We start from the raw sequence: 24,704 nt of genomic DNA, 5'->3' as shown, positions 1-24,704 counted from the left end.
TGTCTTTAATATCTGTTCCCCTGCTCTTGAATTAAAAGGTGTCCTGAATCGTGGAACCTTATTTATTCATGGTTATGTTGAACGATGAAGTCATTCTGTTAATACTAAATGCGAGTATTGACTTTGCCGGGCAGCACTCTTACGCACGCCAACCTATGACCTCATACATCTGCTTCTAAGCATTCTTTCTAGCAGAGCTTCTGGTGCCAAAACAGTATTTGACCCAGTTGATCTCTGGCTGTATCGCGCTCTGCTCCACCAGTATGGACATCTTCACAAGCTACCCGAACCCTATGTTTAGACCCCAAATACCCCAATCTAGTCTCATCTGCTCCCCAAGAACCATGCCTCACCATGTTGGCTTCCATGCAACTTATAGGCACCTCCTTAAGCCCACCTCTACCATCAGAGCACCATAGCACTCAGGTTCCTCACATCATCTCAGTCCTGGCTACCATATTCTCTGGAGGGCCAAGACAACCTCTGCCGGTCCCTATATATAGTGCTTGGACCTTGGACATGTTCTTTTTTGCTTTACCACATGGCTTTATAATTAAATTTCCCTTAAATAGCATGTTTTCCATCTTTTCCACTACTGGAGTATAATTGCATTATTTTTTAGTGTTTAATATGTTTTTACAGCTGTTTGTATGACTCAAAAACTTCTGTATGATCCCGTATGTCATTGGTGTCAAACAGCTTCTGGAGGTGCGCTGTATTTAAAATTGGGGGTGTTTTTTAGCCTAAATTAAATGACCTAATAAAATCACCCCGATGTTTCTTTCTTGTGGTCCCTAATAAGAAGAAAGTAACATCTGCCCAAGCAAAATTATTCCTAAACCATTAAACACTTTAAAACAAAAATGATTAAAAAAATAATACGGAGTAAAGGAGGCAAAAATCACAACGATATAATCCCAGAACAAGAATATGCTATGAGAGGTCCCTTAAAGCACAAGAAGGCGCATGACCTTTCAGATCATAGAACCGCCGGCTAAATCCCCTACACATCATTCAACGGAAAGAAACATTTATACAACATGAACAGAAAATAAATTCACAAACGATCATAATGCCCCCTATTTCTATGAATCCGCATTGTAAGGAAAGAGGGGAGACCTTGACGCCATTCCATCAAAACAATCGAGACTCCAATCACTTGAGTTACTGATTTAAATCCCATGCTGGACCAATATTTACTCAATTTACTCCATTGTTTTCCAAATTTGAATTTAGTTCCCCCCAAAATAAAAATCTGTAGACACTCGGCGCTCTATATGCCCCTATATATATGTTTCAGGACACCTCTAGAACGCATGAGAACGTTGGCACTTTTTGCAACAATATTGTAACAAACCCCCGCAAAAGATATTACTTACCATTAAAGCCTCAAATAGAAGTCAAAAGCACAAATACTAAAATAACAAAAACTCCAGCTAAGAGCTACTTTTCGATAAGTTATTTTACGTTATAAATGATGGAGTTGGGTGTAAAGGTTCGTGTTAAGCACTGTAAGATATGATATGTTGGACTACAATATAAAAACCACCAGCTTTTAGAAGCAAAAGGCACGTAGGACTACGGATAGGTATATTTTACAATTCTAGAAGGTGTAGAAGGCTGTTGGGTGCTGCGACCCACAGATGCCGAGGCTTCTTAACGCTTATTGCTGTAGCTACCACTGGTGAAAAAGGTCCTTATTGTGATTAGATATAAGCCACCGGATGTCCGTTTTTTCCCCCCGTCCACATAGAGTACACGGCGCATTATTCTGGGATGACCATTGCTGATTGTTGATGCAGAATTTAACTTCTCAGAACGTTCTCAAAAGACAACAAGTCCCCAAAACATTCTAGAAGAGCCTGGTTCCTGTATCGATGGGTTCGGTGTATCTACATGAACGTCGGAGCTGCTTAAAGACGTCCCTCTGTTAGATGCAGTAGATGAAGTACGATTATTGTCGATGTAGTTATCCCAATGATGGTTCTAAGCTTGGTTGAGAGTTATTGGAAGGGTGAGAAGCTCGTGGGCAGAGAGAAAGGGCTTTGGACCACCTAAGAGTCTTGAGTAGGTAGAAGCAGAATGAAGGAACCTTCTCTCATCTTGGTGCATTTGTGGAAAACTCACAAAGGACATGGACGAAGCGCCAAGGAAAAGTTTGTAGGAGGAATTGCAGGTAGCTGCATTCATTCATAATATAATTCAGCCTTGAGGACTTGACAGTACATCAGCATGGAGAAGACCAGGCCAAAGACCTGAACAAAGAGCAGAAAAAGAAATATTTCTTAATATTTCCACACAGCCCACGGAACACACAGTGCCGGAAAATTGGGAAAGTCCCGCTTAAACCACCATCACTTTCCCTTGATGCAGCCCCTTACCTGCACAACGAGAATGCAGATGCCAAATATCCCGACTGAAGACATATTATGTCCGACCCATTCTTTCACTTTCATGTAACAGGGCTGACAAAAAAAAGGTGAGGGTTAATATTCAAATTGGAATTTGAGACATAAATACCTCCATTACTTTGTTACTGGAACTATAAAATGTGACTTCTTCCTCATTTAACTCCTCCCCCTGCCCGTACCTACTGAAAGCAGGAAGTGTACTTATGTACACTTCCTGCACATGCACTGTGGTGGTCCCATTGACATCAACAGGTGATCATCTTACATACCAACAAGTTTCTACACATAATTAATTTGCATATCGGGCAATATATATGACAATTCCCCGGAATTTCTTCTACATAGCACTAATAAACTCTTCCATGGGCACAGACCCCCAAAAATAAGAACAATATTTTTTCCTCCCCGTCCTAAATGAAACGCAAATCAGTTTTGACTAAGAAAAAGAGAAAATGAAACACAAAAAAGGAATTGCTAAGCGTTTCGGCAGGCAGAACACGTAGCAGAATATTTATCGCGGGGAAAGTCTCTGATGTGTGTAAAGCGGAATCAATCCAGCAGATAATCGTGTCAGCCATTAATTGGCGATCCGAGCGTCTCCGCGCCTCCTCCGCTGATTTACTGAGATTGTGTCTGACACGCAAATTAGGGCTGACGGCCAGTAGAGATTTTTACCTTTGGTACAATCTATACTGCTGCTTTATAGACATTAGTGTTAGTAATTAGGGTCTACTTCTGCGGAGACGGCCTTTGTTATGCCTTATGCGTATTCACCAGCATAAAACCTTCCATTTTTTTCGCCCCACTCCTTCAAGGACATATCGGGTTCCGGTGAGGTTAACCAGCGACGCGTTAACAAGGAGGAATAATTACGGTTCTCCGACCGGTAGCCACACAACTAAAGTGCCTAGAGTGGAGAGGGCCATGCATGTCTCTATTCTAACACAACCAGCCCTCTCGGAAAGAAATAATATGAATTATAATCCTAATCACTAAAAAGTCGTGTTAGAGTTTATTTACGGCCCGCTTTCCAGCCAATAGGAAAATTCACTAAAAAGCTACTTTAACGATCATACACAAACCCCTTCATTCATCGGAGGAGAGGTTGCCATTCATTCACATCCTTCTCAAGATTGTATGTAAGCTTGCGAGCCATGCTCTCTCCACCTAATGTATTGGTTGTTCTTGTCTTGTCGGACCCCCAATGTCTGTCCATATACGCATTGATTTCAAATGTCAATATCCTTCTGGAGATGGGGGTCTCCAGAAATGTCCCCAATAGCTAAATGAGGTCTGACCAGAGATCTGTAACAGATCCTCCTCCCTCTCCCCGCTATTAATGCCTCTCGCTATACAACCGAAGCTTTATTGCTTTATTACCGTTAATTCATCAGAAATAATTACTCCCAATCCCCTCTCTTTTGTTATTACGATAACGAGTTCATGATTTACGAAACGTAAACGCAGCAGATCAGTTACTTTCCCCAAAGCCTGCATTTCATATTGTATACACATTGGACATATTAATTTAATATGTTATCTCTTCCCTACTGTGAAGTTGCTGATTGTTGTTGATTGGCTCAGGCAGCCTTTGTAAGAGTAAAGAGGAAAAGGGAATGGAGAGGACTTCAGGACAGGACGTTGAGTAATGAGATAATGCTGGTTCTGCCACATAGGAACTGGCAAACGGCAGATTTCATTTCATTTTTTACATTTCGTTATATTCCGTCTGTCTTGCCTCCTCTGCCTATGATATGTCACGTGTTTTTATTATATTAAAAGGGGAACAGGGAAATACTCACGTCTCTCCACCAGCTGCTGGGGGTGGAATGGCAGTCATCGTGGTGTTCCGAGCAGCAAGAATGAGGAACATAAGACGCGTTCCACACATCGAGCCAGTCCGTGTAATTCTTTACTCCGCAGCATCGGAACTTTAGAGAAAAAAAATGCATTTTTGGCATCTTTGTTTGTTTCAATGCATCGCAGAGGACTGCGGTCTACACAATGGCCCACTTGCTCCGAGTCTTGACCGCCATTGATCTCTTTATACGACAAGACATGCTTGGCTCTGCCCACTCCCACTTCAGCTCCGCCCACTTCCCACCCTATGCTCCTTCAATTGGGGTTTGTTCCTGCCCCTGTCTGTAGTTAACCCCACCTACCCAACTTGGCTCCGCCCCATCACCTCCCATAAGGAGCTTGAAGAGGCGACAACCAGGGTTCTAACCCGGGCGATTCCCTATTTTTATTTATACCAAGAATGTAGAATTCCAGGCCTTAAACTCTTGTGCCATCTTTTATTGCGTTCGGTTGGTCATAATATTTGAAACCACTTTGGCTCTGAATGATTCCTGGAGTATTATAATTGGGATTTCGCCGGAATTGGAAATTGGTCATATGTAAATACCGTGTTTAACACTTCCAGTACCAGAGCTGTGGTGTGTAGTACAGTATCTACGCAGTAATGATAATAAGTCAAAGGGTACTAGACTGCTTAACCCTCTGCGTGCCAGGAAGGGGATTTAATGTATTGCGTAGCTTAACAGCATGTATTCGAAGGGTTAACAGTGTACGGAGAGGAAAATATGATTTAGTGGACTAAAAGCTTCTAAGTGAGATCCGCTGTACTATCCTGACTGTATCCGTTACAGAGAGTTTATATATCACGTTACCGGCAGCAGTTAAGGTTTTAATATTTCATATTCCGGAGCTGATGGATCGGCGGGATCGAGGGATTTGTTAACCGCAGATAACGTGTGGCATCGACGCTCTGTGATTAATGGATCGCCCACCACGTGTGACCTTCAGAGGGTACGTTAATAGCACAATGACACAATTACGATCCTTATACCGCAAAGAGACTCCGCTAACGAGCTCCTCCATAGCGTGCTCTCTATAGCGTGCTACGCATATAAACCTTGACAGGTCAATCATTTCTTCCGAATGTTCAATTGTATAAAAAACAGAAACGTTATCGATGCTTTTTCTAAGTTTATATGGCAACAACCTATCAGTGCCTGCTTTGTGTCACATGAATAAGGGCACATTTTACGTGGCTGCAATGGTTGCTTTCCATACCTCTGTCTGGACAATGTCCCAGGCATTCGTCAGTCCCAGATTCCCATCGGTTCTATAAAGTTTGAGTCCTTTCTTTAGGTCTTCCTGAGCGTAATTGTGAAACTACAGGAAACAAATTTAAGGGGAAAAAAAACAAATATTTTTTAAACTGCACAATTTTTTGAATACTTTTATCTCAGAGAGGCTGAAACTATGACAGAACAGTGAGATAGTGGCCGGTTTACTATAATGATAGAATGGTTTGAATGCTTTGAGCGAAGACACTTACCTCTTCTTTGTAAGTCAGGAAGAGAATCATGCTGATCATCTCGAGCAGGAAGATAATGAGCAAAACCACAAAAAACTAAATAGAAAAGACAAAATTCTAGAATTACTATACATTTTCTTAATTTCCTTTATCCAACTTATTATATTCAGCTGGTGGCACTTACTGTGAGCAGGAGACAGCGGTGCTCCGTCACCGCTCCCAGGCAGCCAATGAATCCCACCACCATTATAATGGAGCCGGTTAGCATGAAGAGGCTGGCGGCCGACAGCGACGGGAATGAGATGGAGAGGGTGGCAAATTTCCCCTGGGTGACAGCCAGCCAGACCCCAACACCAAGGATCCCACATCCTCCGAGCTACAGGGGAGCAAAGGGTGCGTACAGAGATGTGTGATTTATTAGGGCAGTCTTAGGATGTACGATGAGTGTATGCGTGGACAATAAAGTCCTCTCCGTACTCACCCAGAAGATGAGATTAAAGATGAACATGGTTATCTTGATGCACAGCAAGCAGCCCCTCGTCATACTCATCTTCTTCAACTCTAGAAGTAAAAGAAAGGAAAGATCCAGGTACAGGACGATTACTCGGTTTTCTTTTTTGGCCTCCCCACCTGATGGGTCTTCGGGATTTGACTGCACGCCACTGAATGAAGAACTTCCCGCGACCCCCCATCTCCCGCTGTAGACCCCTTTCCATTGAGCTCGACGTCCTCCCGGTGGAGAACTCTGGCTGTAGCTGGGGTCGTCACTGCTGGACGCCTGCATTGTCTAATGGCTTATTCTAATCTTTACAAAGAAACAAAGTATCACACGGTTTATCCACACGTCACGCTTTCCCTGGGACAAGTTCAACTGTGGAAAACGTCCTGCATAAAAATGTTATGTGCCGGATTCTTCATCTGTCTTTACAATCTAGAAACATTATGACGTGAAAATGATTGTCCATCAATAGTTTTTTTCTCTTCTGGAGGTCTAATTAGTCCCTACAATTAACATATATTCTCCGAACCGTGTACATTGACCAAAGACATCCGTTAAAAGGGCTTCTGGATTCACAAGAATCATAACTGGTCATATTAAGGACCATAATGGTCAACAGAAAAGGCTTTTCCAAAGAGTCCACGTAGAGTTAGAAGATACTGATGTCTTACAGGGTAAAACAGGAGAATGTGGTGGTTTTAATCACGGATAAACTGAAATTATAAAAGCTTTTGATCTTCTTTGGTACGTTTGAAGCACGCTTGCTCTATGGGAGCCTTCCTACCCTAATCAGAAGTAGAATTCCTGCATAACCTAAGGCTCTGTTTTAAAAGCCTCCCAGAAGGCCTAGATAAAAGCCAAAATTCAGACTAAAAAAAACAGCAGAAAAAGGAAACAGAATATATCTATGCAAATAAGGTCTAACCAGCTAAAAGTCCGTGTTATCAGCGTTATGGGAATACGTACACACTGGCCAAAGCACAGTATTATATTTCCTTTTACTGGATACTTCTGCTATCTTCTCCGGATTAAAAAAGGTCAAAAAAAGAACCAGTCTTGAGTTGCGCAACACCCAGCATAGTTTAAATTCGTTAGAATGAAGCTTTTAATGAGAAAAGTTGTAGATAGTCCAAAAAAGGTCACCAGATGGTAAGTGACACCACAAAAACACACCAGCGTCTTACAATCTCCCAGGAGCCTTTGGAAACGACCAAAGTCAACCGCGTATGAGACTCCGTGGCCGGCCAGAAGAACTAGCGATTCCGAAATGGAATGAGAAGGATATATTCGGATAAAAAGGACAAAAAAAGACTCGACGATGAAGAGTACAAGAGTACACTACACCGATTTCACAAATTCCACTTGCTAAATCAATTTGGGGTTTTTAAACTCCAACACGTTGAGGAATGAGCTGGTGTGACATCTCGTTAATATCTTAAGAACAGAAGAAGAATTGTGTGAAAAGTCGAGCACTTTCAGAAGCCACTGAGATATCTTCGGTGTCGTATGACTGCGGGGAAATGGACAAATTCACAAAAAAATCACAGCTTTCCCCAAAACAAAATAAATCAGTAAATGGCGTGAAGGCCATAATATCAGAGATACACCGTATATCATGAGGCTTAACCGTGACGATGATTAGTAAGTACAAAATATAGAATGGGAACAGCTTGATGGGTCTGGTAGCCTATGGATATGCAACAAAAAACAAACAACAAAAACAAAAAAATCATTAAAGTTTTATAAAATTAATTTATAGTTTTAAATTAATTAGTTAATAATACAGATCTATTTTTTATGTGAGACCTCTAAAAGAATGCGTCTAAAAACTAAGACACAACATGGAATCTGGTCAATGTGGTAGCAAATATAGTTCCTTATCCCATATTCCCAAGGAACCCTCGAAAGAGGAGAAATGATGACCCAAAGACACTCGGTGTAGAAACTATTAAGAAAAGTGGGATTTCTTCATTTGGAAGATGGCCAAAGGTTGGCTGAGTTTGATGCTACCATTTAGAGGTTAATTTTTTTATAACTATCCTATTCTCGTCGATCAGCACTCGGAGATTGGTTGGTCTCCTAAAGCGATAGGACCTTTTGTGGCGTCTATCTAGAAATCAAGAAAGAGGACATCTTTTTTTTTGTTAAAGAGAAGTCACATGCACGATGTTCTCTGCAGGTTTTCTATAAAACTCCACCGTGTCCTCTGCTGAAGAACTGTCCGAAAGGTCTGCTATTTTTTTTCTGTGGGGAGGGGTTAGTCTTCCCCGGCAGGTCGGTCGGAGGATATCTGTGCCGGCTCAGGACAGATGATAAATCCCTGGGATTTTTTAATACACGGTATCCTTGGCTTGTGAAGAGCAAAAGATAGTTTAGATCAACCACAGCAGAAGGAGGAAATCCTATGTACTTAGAATGTAAAGAGCAAAAAGAATGTATAGATCAACCCCAGCAGAAGGAGAAAATCCTGCGCACTCCTTCGTTAAAGAAGTCAGATGGCGTGCGGTTGAGTTAACTTCATCTCCGATGTAGCGTTGTGTTTCCTAGACACACGGGAGCAGATGTTAAAAATAGGATGCGGCAGGAGGACGTCTAAACGAGAATCATTCGTTAAACGCCGGCTTGCCTGTCTACGGCCAGACTGACGAATCCCTAATAAATAAAAGCAGAATAGACGCGGCCGGCGCAGGCGAATGAATGGGAGCCGCAGACGCGTGTTACAAAGCCTGGCTGCGGTAGCGAGATTATGCATTTTTGAAGGGTAGCTCTGTCGTCAGAGACTTTCCCCACCACTCCGCGTTCTCAGCACATAATCGCTTCCCCGCTTCTGTAGACTTCGGCTTTCTATCCTCCGGCTCTCAGCTGTTAATCTTCAGGGAACGTTGCATATTCTAGTAGCACTTTCATTCTATCGCCAGGCATCGTGAATGATGTCATTAACAATTAGAGGGGGGGGGCATTCTGATAATGGAATTTTGGATTGTACACCAAATAAATTCTCCGCTCTCATACTTTAGCGTTCTGACGGGTCTCGGAATGGGAAATTCGTTCTATAGGCGATCACGGTTAAGAGCACAGAGAAGGACACTGGAAGCCTTAGAGGAGATACGCGAAGAGGGGAGATCGGGCCAGAGGTGGGAGAAGAGTGATGAGAGGGGGAACGAGGGCATCAGAGATGGACAGTAAAGCACAGTGAGGATCTGGAGACAACTAGGAGACAGGTTTGGGTGAAGACAGTGCAGAAGGTGTGGTGGAGGAAGAAGAAGGAGTCAAAGAGCAATAAAAAGAATTAGTAAAGAGAAAATAGAATTCAGGTTATTGGCGGAAGCCGAGCGGCACTGCAATGCAGCAACTTTAATGTATAGCTGTGTGTAGTCGGCTGATCGCTCCTTGGTTAGGGATCCTGGTGGTGTCTTCAGATGTGGGAGCTGATTGATGGGATATGGAGGATATATATATATAGAGTTAGACATAGCTTCCCGTCAATGTACCAAAAAAGTACGCATAGGAGCTCTGATATATAGTACGAAGCCTGGGTACGAGTCGTATTAACCATTTGTGCAGCGTGTAGTTATTATATATTGAGATTTAATGGGATGATAGAGAAACGGACATCAAGTGAAGCCTGACGAGGGGTAATGAGAACCATGCCAGGTAGAGCTAAAGCTTAAAGGTGCCGTTCCACCTGCTCTGCTGAGCTTAACGCTTTAAGAACTAAATGTAGCAGAAGCCCACAGCACCGTGAAATGCTCAGAACCTTCCCACAAATCACAAATCGTGTTATATATATTTTTTTTTTTATTTTTTTTTTTTGCCAGGGACACATAATTGTCATGTGACTCAAAAGCAGGCACTGATAGGCTGTTGCCGTAGAAGTGAAAAAAGCTTCTTCAACCCCTTTGTGGCTTGTTATGCAATTAAAGCTACAGAGGAAAGAATAAAACAACAGATCTGCCTTTTTTTTGTTCAAAATTCTCAGTTGCGGCTTTAACTCTCTGTGGGCTGGAGCGTGTTTAGGTTGTTACCTTGTCCAGAGACAACCTAATCAGATATTATTGATCACAAATTGATTTCCTGGCTTTTTTTTTTGCTAACGTACGCGAGCTTGGCTTTACTCAGGGGTTGGCAGAAAAGTGGAGCAGCCTCCCAGCAGAAGTGGTAGAGGGTATTAAACATGCATGGGATAGACATACGGCTCCTGAATCTAAGACGAGACCAACGACTGATTAAGGTCTGAGTCTTTACAGCAGGAGAAACGGCCGACTAGACAGGGGCCGATGGGGCCAGTCTGCCGGCAGATTCTAGGTTTCTATGTTGAATTTATTGGTATTTTATGTTAATATCATTTGGAATCAGCGACACCCGTTTTACGCAGACGGAGTGTTTGAAGCCAGATATCTTTTATTTAAGGAACACAAAGTCAACTTGATAAACGACTTCTTTAGAAGATTAAGTTAGACGTCCTCCACCTGCTGGTAACGGGCTACGCTCCATGTAAATATTTAGTCGCTCGTTCCGATCGCTAAAAGAAAGCTAAAAGAAAATGATAGATTTTTAGAATCTGACTTAATCATATCTGCTTTTTTTAGCCCCAAACAGATAATTCCCCTCATTACACTGCCAACCTCACCAAAGGTACGACGGGGGGAAATATCTGGGGCAAAGTGTTTAAAGCGGAGCAATAAACAGGAATATTCCATCAGTTGCTATGGCAACTTGCACAACATTTATCCCTTAGCTTATTATATCTATATGGTAAAAGTCCTGATTTTTTTAATCTTCATTTATTGGACCCAAGGGCTGATTCGTTCATTTAAAAATTCTAACATCCGAATATTACCCCCCAAAGTTGACTCAAAGGATTCCATTTATAAAATTCCATATTAAATACGTTTTTAAGGAAATTGAACTTTCTAAATCCATGAACTGGTAGATTTGGGAAAACATGAAAGTAGACTTATAATATCGATCATTTGGCTTGGGGTTGAGGATGTACACCGACCTTCTTCAGGATGAATGAGTTTATATACCAGAAGCAGCTCTCCACCGGAGATCCAGATGTCCTCAAGGTTCTCAAGCCTGAAGCACGGATGTGACCTCCGGGGGCCTCTTGACCTTCGCTGTAAAGGGTCTGGAAACCTTACATTAACTAAACAGATGTGAGAACTCCCAGACCGAAGAGGTGGTATGTTATGGCCAACCATTTTATACACAATTCCATCATGGGGACCAGCGTAGGGCAACCTGAGACAACCTGGATGGAGTTAACATGGAAAGAGCTGCCCAAATCCATGATTAGATTAACCTAAAGGCCAAGTGGCTTCTTCTTGCCAGCCGCCTACTGGTACCAACAGCCACCATCGAGAAACCGGGCCAATAAACCCAAGAAACAATCACAAGCCCTGTTAGTTATGGATTGACCTACACAGATCCATCTATGACACCTTTGGAATAAATGTTATTTTTGGCTAAAATTGATGTTTTAAGGACTCATTTCCCGTCTTATTTAGGAAGACGATCTCGCAGCACCCTAGCGATCATCAGAAGGAACGTCAAACTTCAAAACATATCTAGTGTTTTGTTTAACTTGTTAAAATTGGCAAGGAATACTCTTTTTTATTCCCCAGATTCTAGAATTCTGAGCGTAGGGGAAAAAGAAGTCAAATTAAAGTCATTTTTCTCTGACTGGACTCAAAAGATGTTGGAAATAATGAGAGATTTTCCAACGCTTGAAGAAAATCAGCTCAGTCAAAGAATTTAGGAATTGGTGAATTCCACCGAATTGAAACCCGAGGCAAACTTAAACAGCAACCCCCCACCTTCCAGCGCAGGCAGGAAATTCCTGAGGTTAGTCATTGAAAACAATGCCCAGGAATTTTTGGGAGACCCGAAAAAGGACAGAATTTTAGCGAACTCCGCATCTTAGAGTGGAATTTTTATTTTTAAAAAAAAATATAGATTTTTTTTATTTTTTTCATGCTTTATGTATGGGGGGTGTTGAAAACATTTACTCAAAAATTATGTTATTGAAAGTATATATTAATGTATCCAGCTGCCAAGGTGTAACCAAGGTAACGGGTGGTTGGGCTCAGAGACGGTCACTAGAATCGTAGTTTATTTGTGTCCAGATATACGTTCTAGGCTGTTCTAGAAGAATCAGTGTAGGGCAAGCTTCTGGTTGATATCCCTGCTTGAATGCAGGTGACTCAATTAGGAATATCCTTCAATGACAACCAGTCAAGGTTTCCATGAGGGGCCGGTATTGCAGCCACTTGGGTAAAACATTTGGCGAGCCACCAGATAGAATCCTCATGATGGGCTACTAAAGGGTTAATACTTCAAATCTCAAGGTCCGGCTCACTTAGGACTTTCCCAGGTGTTTTTTTTTAAGCAAGCGACACAAAAATAGAAAACAGAGAAGAAATTTGACCCCAATTGCCCAGAATAGCTTAGAAATTGAACATTCGGACCCGAAAGCCGAGGGGAAAAATAGAAGGTCGCTGGGTCGGCGTTGGACGCGGTATCATTAACATCATCATTAGCATCTCTATTGCTGAGCCAGCGCCTGTTCCCAGGCAGTTAAGAAGACAGACCGGGGTGAGTTGAAGCCGGATCCCGTGCCGGCCTTTTGTGCGGTGTAGCGTGGCCTATTATACAAGGGACAGATGTGCCAAATGATCTTCTGTCTTCTCAGCACTTTAGAAGCATACCGCCTCACTCCTCACATGTCTCTCGAGGGGTCCGACTTGATAGCAGTGGGTTATCATCACATTCTGAGGATAATTACCGCTACTGTTACTATTTTTACTTTAGATAAATGTTAACATCTAAAGCATAACAACTGTACGGCTAGACGGGTCGGTGGCACTGAAAGCCAAACATTAAAGGGCAGAGTGTTTACGGGGAGTTCTTTGGAATAACACAAAGCTTTTACGTCTCTCCGTCCAGACGTTTTGTTCCTGTCGGGGGTGTGGAGAAGCTCGTTCGACCTTTAAAGTTTAGATTGTGTTGGCATTGTAGGAGTTGTTGATAAGAATGATGACCTTGGGCATCCATCAAGGTGAAACCAGGTCCAGCTTGGAGACTCTCCAGATGAACTTGGTGGCATCCATAACTTTATGGAGTATGATGGACTCACATGAGATTTGGTCACTGTGAGCCTGACTCAAGTTCTTAAGTCTCCTTGGATTTAATTTTATTTTGGGCAACCCCTTTTTTCAGGTCTTTTTCATCAAGATTGAAGAAAAGGTTTGGCCTCCGAGAGAAGCGTTGCTTCTCTGGTTCTCCGTGTCAATACCCGAATTCTTTGGGTCGTGAGAGTGGGGTCTTGGCACACACACTTGGCCTATTTCCCCTTTAAATGGGGGCTTTCCCCCCCCAAATGTCACGGGATCGCCTACCAACGTCAGTGGGCAGTCTTGGCCGCGTTCGCAAGGGTAGGCACTGAGTACCTGAAGCCCAAACGTTCACATGCATGGACATGACTCAAAATTGTGTAGAGGTTAGGAGCCAAGTGGAAAATTTAGAAGCCATTAATACTTTGAGGGCGCATAAAAGTTGGATCCTTGGCTAGCTGGCCCTGGGGTTTGTCCAATTATGATCAAAGCCACCAATTTACCCCATAAAGGACACACATTTTTTCACATTTTAACATCGAGCGGAACATTAAGAAATACGAAAAGACTTAGCCGATTGATGGCTGCCGACTCGGACTATCCCTGCACCTGTCTCTATTTGGTTGGGGAAAGATCAAAGTGATATTTAAAGGAATAAATGAGCGATCTATAAACAACACTGGGACGAACTGCTGGCGAGAGGTCAGGTCCGTTATTACCGCCAGTCGCTCGCACATCCTGTTACAGCCCTTCTATAAATACTCTTCTTCGCGGAACGCCCTTTCCGTCTGCATGTACAGAATGACGCTACTTGAAATAGGAAAAAGAAAAAAGAATGTGCGTGGAGATTACAGAAACCTAAACTTGTGGTCCGAGGTGAAACAGAATAAGAACAGAATAATTAAACTAGTGATCAGCCCGTAGCCGTGGGGTCGTACAATGCATAGCAGAAGACCGGTGCGGGACTCGGAGGGGTCACATATATTGGCTTTAGAAGGGAACAATGTCAATAAGCCATTAGTAGTAGTCATTTTAAGGGGACGTAACATTCTAAAGATGGACATTCTACCTCGGCAGAACTTACCCTAAAGTAAGATATTCTGATTGCCTAAAATATACATTTTTTTAAAATAAAATATTATATTTGTAGTTTCAGATCTGTCCACTTTAGGCTCCATCTCTGAATGTTAGTTGGACATTGGAGACATGAATAAATGTCATCTTACAAATAAATCTTAATGACCCCAGAATTCTAAGGAACGAAGCCACGTCTGTTTGTTTTCTGATAGTATGAGATACAGAAAGAGTTTAACTTTGTCCTCTTTGTGGGAATTGCCAAGGAGTAACCGACCTACTCCAAAAACGACTCCCCTTCCTCTGAATAACTGCTGACACCTCCAAGCAGATACGATCGTAGGACAATAGCTCTGCGACATGGGAGACGGCGGTCACTTCCTCAGTGAAAACAGAGCTCTTCCTGTGTACGGGAAAATTCCCGGCCCCGTTCCCACCACAGAGGCTCGGGGCCAACCTCGTGAGCACGGGGGTGAGGCTGACAGATGCAGACGGGGTAAAGAAAGCGGACAGAAGCCATATACCATTAATAATGCTTTGATTATTCTATGGAATCAATTTAATAGGTCAAATACTCTGAAAATAAGTACAACTTTGGTGGATACCCTACTTTTGTACCTTGTTTAGCACCTATCTGTATTGAGTCAGACCACAATATGGCCCCCGTCAGTGGCATATACTGGCCTAGGTCAACAAGCTTCATAGCAAGGACACAATTGCTCGTTCGGCGACCAGGCTCCACTACTCAACGGGACGGTACAAAGGGGATCAGCCTCCGTCGTTTGCTTCCACTTGCATGTCCTTAAAGGTATGACATCATATCCTGGAGCCTAGAAGAAGGATGATGGTAAAGAGGGAGCAGCTGGTGGTATTGCCATGGGTTAGACTTGGGCAGTGCCAAGGATTAATATGCCACTGACCCCCATAAAGATGCCACTGATAGCAGAAGACTATGGACATGAGATGGTTGGGTTCTGGATAGCTCCCCACCTTGCAGCAAGAAAAAGATGGAGCTGATATGTCTGTGATAGGCTAATTGGACATAATATAAAATTCTACAGTTCTACCACAGTACTCTTTATCCACGGGAAAGATCCTGTAACTATACCCAGGAACATTTAACGTGAGTGGCTGCGAGAACTTTCAAGACCGATTTGAGACCTTCAAGAAAGTGGTTGGTATTGCCAAGGGACCTCTACCATGTCTTGGCTGTAGCACTTATTAAGTCATTGATTTACTTTGAAGGATTTCCTTTATGACTCACGAGTAGGAAAATCATCAGTTGGGAGGGTGCAGGAATCTCAACATCAAGATGCAAAAGCGGAATCTAGCCAAGAAAAGAATGTGGCGCCATATACGTTTCAAACTATGAAACATAACCATGGTTGTATATTTAATCAGTACTCTGCAGGGGGGTAGCTTGGGACTGGATTCCATTTACATCGTGTCCCTTCCATTGCTGAATGATCCAAAGATCCAAACAATTACAATAAATTAAATTAACCGGGTGGTCAACGAGCAATAACCACCGCTCTCCAATCTGCACCACAAGACCAGGAACAGGGGTAATAGCAGGGACATTTAGGACTAGGATGCCCAGCAGTTATCCCACTTTGTTAGGGGAGAACAGATGAGTACCGCATTGCCCAGACCTCAGGCTTCCTCCAGAAGTCACTTCATGGCTCTTCTTCATCACATTTACAAAGAAGTCAACGAATCACCAGGGGCTTCCTAAACCACATAGTATTCATATAGACGCACTATTATTTTTATATATATATGTTTTTTTTAAACATACTAAAAAATATTGGACTATATTTTAAGCTCTTCTTTGGTTGATATAGTAAAAAATGTATATATTTTAATGTGTCGTTATAAAGCACATACTGTGGATGACAGGTTGTCAAGAAAAGAGGGGATAAATATAGATATAGTCTTCTTTTAAAAGATGTAAGGGGCCCATAAGAGTCTAAAACTGCAAGGTAACGAATTCCAAAGATCAAGTGCAGAGTTTTTTTTTGGGAGACATTCTATAAATTCTAATGGGAAGGGGTGGGATGGAGGTCATGCGAGGGATGCTTGCTGGCATTTTCGGATTATTTATAGATAAGGGACCCGATAAAGCAGAAGGAATACTGGCGCTCTCCCCTTTTTTGTCAGCGGTCTCGGTGGGCAGCGATGACCCGGAGAAGCGGCGCTTCACCCGTAGTTTCTCTACCGTGAAAATAGCGGGGAAGGTTGGCTATGGTAAAAAAAAAGAAGTGCAGAGAATTAGGTCATTAATCACTTTGTCGGGAATGTCCGGGTGGAATGTAGATGAAAAAACTGAATGGGGAGTTGGAAAAGATGCGTGTTGACTTAATACCCAGGATTTAAGGTGTAGGTTAAATAGGAGGCACCAGCCGTACTTGGACCTTAAACTATAAGCTTCATCAGCGAGAATTTTCTAGGTCAGACTTCCCTGCCTGAGCATCTCCCTCTTCGCTTTATATAAAAGTTGTGATAGAGCCCCGCCCCCAGTCACGCCTCTAACCTTCTCTGGCCATTCATATTGTTGGGATGATTGGTTGAGAGGGGGCATTTAAATGGCCCACAGCAGATGGAGATGGATTAGCCCTGTTGGTGATATGGTGTCCAACTGCGTCTGCTTTTTTATTGGCCAAGACAAAAATGTAAAGTACATATAGTTTTATGAAAAAAAGACATTTCACAATAACACATTTTAACTTCAAAACCATTCGCTCTTGCGTAATATATTAAAAAATGCACTGAAACATTCCCGGAGAGGGAAAAATGCAGTCTGGGCTAAAGGATAAACAAATACTTCCAACAGATGGGGTCAACCATTTGTGCTGAGCAAGGTCCCCCCTGGCCTGGAGCCGACTCCTCCGTATTCTATTCCCATTTAATCGTATCCAAGCATTCTGATTGGTGCTTTTCTCACTGCTTCATCGCAGCCAAAATCCCTGCTTTAATACAGGTGACCTCATAAATTTACCTTTGGACAAGTCATGTTTTTTTTTAAGGAACCTTATTAGAAACGTTTGGACAATCCATCACAGCAGAATCTCTACTAAAGGGTTAATAGTTGAAGAGTCTCCGTTTTAGGGCGAAGAGGATAAGGACGAGAGAAAACATTGGCACCATATAAGGCCCTGGTGAAAAAATGCGTAAAATACAACTTTTTATTGGCATACTTTTGGAATGAGTCATCTTCCAGCGTTAAGAAATATTCTATCCTGCAGGAAAAAATCCTCTACGGAGTGTATTAATTGTAAAATAATTAGCGCTGGACTTTTTCCTGCCACTCATTCCGTAGGGAAATCAAAAGAAAGAAAAAGAAAAATTTCCCAAAATCTAATTATTATCAGTCTCATAATTTACAGTAGCTTCTAGTTATTATTATTATTATTATTACTATTATTGTTATTAATATTGGTATTATTATTATGGTACTATTATTTTATTATTTATATAGCGGCAACAATTTATACAGCGCTTACTACTATTATTATTATCATTATTAATAGTATTGTTATTATTATTGTATTATTATTGTTATTATTATAATAATTATTTATATAGGGCCAACAATTTCCACGGCACTTCTTACAGTCCTAAGCGATACGTTAGAGGGTCCGGCTCGCAGGCTTACAATCCTGATGCCCCCATATTTTTAAATACTATTCTTAAAAATAAAATCAATAATGTCAAATAAGATTAAAATAATAATAATAGTAATAATAATTGTTTAATATGAATATTTAATATGAATATTTCTGATTATAGTTCCTTAAATAATTGATTTTTTTTTTGTTTTTCTTCGTTCCTCCAAGTATAGAGGGCACTTCGTGTTCTTTTGCCTTTAGCTTGTTGGACCCATATAAATAAACCATTAAAAAAATGTCCCCCGTGCTGCTCTTCTAAGACAGAGACAGTAAAGCATCTGCGGTTTTCTTCAATGCTTCCTGGAAAATCAGGCCAAGAAAAAAAAAATTAAGAATAAACAGAATGTCTTGGAAACAGCCAGTAACAGTGATATTACCGACCAGATACAAGAAAAAAATACAGGGTTTTTTATACCTAATTTCCTAATTTTAGAGAATTCCACGATGCTCTTGGGCTATAACTTACAGACGTTAACACCAAACGAGTTTAATTAATGTAATTTATCCTAATTAAGGTTATTTTTATTATATGGGAACTTTTATTTTTCCACTGTACTTGCTGATAAGCAGATAAAACCACTTCTGTGCCCCCATCTCCTACGTCATAGGGAGCTGGAGGTCTTGCTTTATACAGAAACCATAGAGATGCACTGTATAGGCTAGTACGGCATTAGGGAAATTGACTATCTCTCTCAGGAATTGGTTCAGTGAATTCTCCAGCTCTCCGTGAGGAAGGATATAGAAGCAACCGAAAGGTTTTAGCTGCTACACCGTAACAAAAAGAACCATAAGAAAAGGTAAATGTATGTATTCATAAAGAAAAAATATTGCCCCAGCTGTTTTTGCCCCTACCATGCATCCACAAATGACTCCCTGTTTAGCTATTGGGACTTTCTAAGACCAGTCCTGGTTAATCCATAGAGTGATCGGGTGTTTAGATTTTTAGAAATACCCCGTAAAAAAAATACAGCCTGAGATTTTTCCCCACAATGACCCCTTTTTCCTTTTTTCTGGTTTTACTGTCTGCCGGCGAGCGCAGGCCGCATTTGCCAGCCATTGTTTTTGGTTTCAAACAATTACCAGTTCCTACACCCGTTTCATGTAATGATCACTTGCGATTACGAGCCAGCACAACGAGCGTATGCTTTGGCACAAAAGAAGTGATTTTATTTCTTCTTTTTTTTTGTAATAAACAAGACAAAAACAATAATATTATCAAATTAAGCAATTAATCCACTTTTAGCAAGACTGCACTTTTATTGCTAAGAATAAAAAGCAGATGAAATGTTGGATTGAATCCGCCCAACTATACAACCATAGAAAACTGTACAAAAAGTAGCCAGAGAAATGTAATATTTTAGATGGTAGAGCTGGTAGGGCAAAAATGTGTGGTTTTTAACCCAAAATGTCACTAAGGGGGCAAGAGGGGCAGATTCCCCACGAGCCGCCCATTGGCAATGCCCCAGCACCCCCCCTTATATTCTTCTTTCAACTACCAGAAGCGGGTGTGATGTCAGCAAGGGGGCGGGACCTTCAACCCCGCCCCAGGCGCCAATAGCCCTAGTCGCGGCTTTGGCTTATATACCGTGGGGCCCCAAGCGAGTAAGTAGTCCGGCCGGAACGCATAATCCTTATCTAGGAAATATTAGAGTTAGAGTTTTTATTTACTTACTTTTTCATTTTATTTAATTTTTTTTTAAATGCGACCAATACTGAGAATAAAGTTTACTATGAAGTTTCGTAAGGGTTAAAATTTAACTCATCCCCTTCAATATTTAGAAACCCAACATTGGTTTAAACAGATAATATGTAGCGGATGTTCCAAAATCTTGCCTGGAGGCTGGTATTAAACAAATGCCGCGTATCACAACCTGTCAATCAACGTCACCAGCCCTCCAATCAGAATAAAGCGCGCGACTTCTAGCCGCCGGCGCGACTTTTTAGGAGCTTCTAGCCCTTTAAAAATGTGTAGAATAGCGAGCTTCCTATTTTTAGCCTGCGATGGACTTTTTTTCGATCTATTGTTTGTGCCTCGGGTGGCTTTGATTGGGATATTATTAGAAATGGCCATGTTGCCTAAACGGCAGTTAACGCAATCCAGATGTGGGTTCTGGAGAGTTGGCCGGGATCCGACAAGACATGGAGTGGAGGAAGGGGAGGGAAGGCTGACTCCTTCTGTTCTGGCTTTCAAAGTCCGTGGCTTCTTACTCCGACACATGTAGCCTTCAAATCCGTTAGCCCTTTCGGTGTTCCCTCCAGCGCCCCGGAGGGTGCACAAGGCAACAACTCTACGATACATCTTTTTACCCCCCAAAAAACTAGTTTTCTGCCCCTTTCAACCAGATTTCTGAATTTTTCATTGACTAACTCATTATTTATTTCTATAGCGCCGTCATATTCTGTTGCGCTGTACAAATGGGTAATCAGGACAGACCAAGTTGCGCCTCACATAACCGAAACATGCTATAAAGGGAAAAGGGCCCTGAGCGCAGGAGCTTACAATCTAGAAACTCATATAAATATTACGATCCATACATCGCGTGCGGCGTGTTTTGCAGTAAAAAACAAATTTCAGTTAAAAAAAAAACAAGAAAATAAGAAAGGTTCCGAGCTCCGGACCCTGGACAGGCATCGAAAACACCTCAGGGGCCCAAACCGAGCTGGAATTATGCAGCACACGTCTCCATTAAAACTGGCCAATAGGAGGGCCAGCTGCCGGCACGCGTGTGCAACAAGGAACATAAGAAGTGGGGGGGTTCATTCATGCGAAATCCAGATGTGCGTTTAATGTTTTCTCCGCTGGGGCCTGGAGAAGGCCAGCAGGCTTTAGGTTGACGTCTCAACGAACGCCAAGCAAATGCATAAAGTGGGGAAACAAAAGGTTTTTGGTGCTTTCTAAAAAAAAAAAAGCACAAAAAAAGTTTAAGGTAAGCGGTGGACCGAACCATTGTTTGTCAGAGGGGTGCTATGTGACATTGGTGCGTTCCATAAAAGTGGTCTTCTGCGTGTACAAAGATGTATTTTTTCCAATACGTGGCCGGCACTCTGATCAGCGACATTGTTCGTCTGCGTTGCCGTCGGTAACGTTATCGTTATTAGGAAGAACTATTTTATGAGATCAAAGGTGAAAGCGAGAGCCGCTGACCTCTGCTATCCAAAGGGTTAAATGACATGGAGATAAAAAAGAAAACATGGATGTCTTCATAAGATACCTTATACATGTTTACAAAAAATATAGTGCAGATGAAAAGGGATTCTGGAAAGTTTGAAACAATTGGTATCGCCATAGCAACCACTCCATCAATACAGAGACGCAAGCTGAACGTCTTATTCCCAACAACAGCACTTTTATAAGAACCAAAATACCATCTCTCCCACCATAACTGTCACCATCTCTCTCACCATAACTGTCACCATCTCCCCCACCATAACTGTCACCATCTCCCCACCATAACTGTTACCATCTCTCCCACCATAACTGTTACCATCTCCCCCACCATAACTGTTACCATCTCTCCCACCATAACTGTCACCATCTCCCCCACCATAACTGTTACCATCTCTCCCACCATAACTGTCACCATCTCTTCAACCATAACTGTTACCATCTCCCCCACCATAACTGTCACCATCTCTCCCACCATAACTGTCACCATCTCCCCCACCATAACTGTCACCATCTCTCCCACCATAACTGTCACCATCTCCCCCACCATAACTGTTACCATCTCTCCCACCATAACTGTCACCATCTCTTCAACCATAACTGTTACCATCTCCCCCACCATAACTGTCACCATCTCTCCCACCATAACTGTCACCATCTCCCCCACCATAACTGTCACCATCTCCCCCACCATAACTGTCACCATCTCTCCCACCATAACTGTTACCATCTCTCCCACCATAACTGTTACCATCTCTCCCACCATAACTGTTACCATCTCCCCCACCATAACTGTTACCATCTCTCCCACCATAACTGTCACCATCTCCCCCACCATAACTGTCACCATCTCTCCCACCATAACTGTCACCATCTCTCCCACCATAACTGTCACCATCTCCCCCACCATAACTGTCACCATCTCTCCCACCATAACTGTCACCATCTCCCCCACCATAACTGTTACCATCTCTCCCACCATAACTGTCACCATCTCTTCAACCATAACTGTTACCATCTCCCCCACCATAACTGTCACCATCTCTCCCACCATAACTGTCACCATCTCCCCCACCATAACTGTCACCATCTCTCCCACCATAACTGTCACCATCTCCCCCACCATAACTGTCACCATCTCCCCCACCATAACTGTCACCATCTCTCCCACCATAACTGTTACCATCTCTCCCACCATAACTGTTACCATCTCTCCCACCATAACTGTTACCATCTCCCCCACCATAACTGTCACCATCTCCCCCACCATAACTGTCACCATCTCTTCAACCATAACTGTCACCATCTCCCCCACCATAACTGTCACCATCTCCCCCACCATAACTGTTACCATCTCTCCCACCATTACTGTTACTATCTCCCCCACCATAGCTGTTACCATCTCCCCCACCATAACTGTCACCATCTCCCCCACCATAACTGTCACCATCTCTCCCACCATAACTGTCACCATCTCTCCCACCATAACTGTCACCATCTCTCCCACCATAACTGTTACCATCTCTCCAACCATTGTGATGGATGCTAAAACTAACCCCACCAACATCCACAAGAAACCGTGACATTCTATCGATTGGAAAGCACATCATTTTTCTGGTTGAACTAAAACTGCTCCTGGATCCGATACTCAAAAAGGGATCACTACAAAAGAAACTAACAAAATTAAATTCCTTCACTGTACTAGCCTCTACCACTTCTACTGGGAGGCTCTTCCACTTATCTACCAACCTCTCGGTAAAGTAAATCTTCCTTACATTCCACATACGCCTCTGACCCTCTAGATTAGATTCCGGTCTCTTGTTCTAACATTTCCTCTCCCTTGAAATAAACTTCCCTCCTGTACTTTTTTAAATATATCATCGATGTACCTCTAATTTGTTGCTATTGGATACACAGTGACTTGTGCTTTAATAGAGTCTTTACAGACTGCTTGGGAAATGATACAGTTGGTAAAAAGTAACATTGTTTTATGTAAACTGTTTCTTATTTGGTACAAACGTTCTTTCCTTATTCCTGAACAAACCAACATTACAAAAATACCAAACTCCGTAGTGTTTTCCGAGATCACCAGGTGACATCATACCCGTCCACAGAGCAAAAACATTGAGCCCCGTGACCGGTAACTTTGTAACGAATCATTTTCTTGAATTAAACTTTTATCCAACAGTTTTGGATTCTGAGGAACCAACGTGACCCCGAACCGCGCAGTGGGTTAGAAGCCATCATGGTTTCAGCCTATAGGTAACATGCTCCGTATAGCACGACTATAAGCTCCAGGCATCCACCCCACCAATGAACCATCATTCTCTGTATAGATCCAAAGAACTGGATCATATATATATTAGAGGTCTAGGAGGAAGACGTTATGGTTTTGGACGTTTCTCGCCTCGGCTTTTACTCCCAGATGTGGCCAAAATTCTTATGATTTGGCTAACTGTGCCATTTAAACAAAAAAAAACCCCTATTCTACACCAAACATCTCAGAACGAAAAGTCAGAGTTATCTACAGAGCTCAAAAGTACCCCAGAATCTAATACAGAATCTATTCTCCTACTGGGACCCATGGGAACCTACGGGCGCCTACGGGCGCTCAGCAACATCTTCTGTATCTGGGTAAAGAGAACTTTCCCAACTTCTACCCAACATTATCAAGAATGGCTGAGATGCCTTATTTCTTAAAAATGCTCCAAATTTATCACTTTAGTCCGTTCTCTTCTCTCAGTAAACTTTGCTTCAATAACATTAACTCTTTAAGGGTCAAAGGGGAAAGACCCTTTACACTAAAGTGCCCGGAATGCGTCGCCACATCTGTCATAATTCCAGATAGAACCCCAACCCCACGTCGCCCTGATCAATAAAGCACATGAACCCCCCCCCATCTTATTCTGGGCTCTATAAGACCCCCCTCCTTTTCTTCTTACCTCTGTATAAAGTTTGGAGATCTCCAGAGGCAGGAAGCCGTCTCTCGAATTTTTGATTTTTTTCGAAGAGTTTCGCCCCAACGCGCGGACCGGGTGGGGGGGTTTGGAGAACGGATCCGGGGTATTGCCTTTCTCTTGTAATCTCTTCTGTGTTTCTCTACAGACGCATGAACTACACTGTAATCCTCATTCAGTCGCTAAGCCCTCCGCCTGCCCCACTGTCAGCAGAGTGTCTGACTCCGGCAGGAGGGGAGTTGGGGGCTGGCTAGGAAATGGTCATGTGACCTGGGAGTTGGTAGGTGAGGGTCCTGGAGGAAATGAGAAGGAGGGGGGGTAGATTTACCCTTCTGCTGGGTGCTGGCTAATTCAAACAATGTGTGCAACAACCAAAAAAAAGTTATTTTTATTCCTGCGAAAACTTTTCTGGAGTTTTTAAAACCAGAATTTGTGGGGGGGTCCTTTTTTCTTTTTTGCAATAACATTTTTTTCCTTGGAAGTAATTCA

The 24,704-nt window shown here is 42.4% G+C and overlaps 1 protein-coding gene across 2 annotated transcripts; it reads right to left on the bottom strand.

Annotated features, from left to right (window-relative positions):
- Positions 1–568: 568 nt before the first annotated feature.
- Positions 569–24,433, bottom strand: LOC128470636 (tetraspanin-4-like). 2 transcript variants are annotated; one of them, XM_053452537.1, is made up of 8 exons: positions 24,201–24,433; positions 6,218–6,297; positions 5,921–6,112; positions 5,758–5,832; positions 5,490–5,591; positions 4,214–4,342; positions 2,382–2,465; positions 569–2,255 (listed from the first exon to the last, which is right to left on the bottom strand). In XM_053452537.1, exons 2-8 carry the CDS (start codon positions 6,284–6,286, stop codon positions 2,187–2,189), a joined length of 720 nt encoding a protein of 239 aa, XP_053308512.1. In that variant the 5' UTR covers positions 6,287–6,297; positions 24,201–24,433; the 3' UTR covers positions 569–2,186. The 2 variants fall into 2 exon arrangements, with proteins under 2 accessions (XP_053308512.1, XP_053308511.1); XM_053452536.1 differs by lacking the exon at positions 24,201–24,433 and having other exon boundaries at positions 6,218–6,569.
- Positions 24,434–24,704: the final 271 nt, after the last annotated feature.

This window comes from Spea bombifrons, chromosome 12, assembly GCF_027358695.1.
Source record: "Spea bombifrons isolate aSpeBom1 chromosome 12, aSpeBom1.2.pri, whole genome shotgun sequence".
In the NCBI taxonomy this organism is placed as follows: Eukaryota; Metazoa; Chordata; class Amphibia; order Anura; family Pelobatidae; genus Spea; species Spea bombifrons.
The sequence above is the reverse complement of the archived record's forward strand: the minus strand, read 5'-3'. Positions and strand labels throughout refer to the sequence as shown.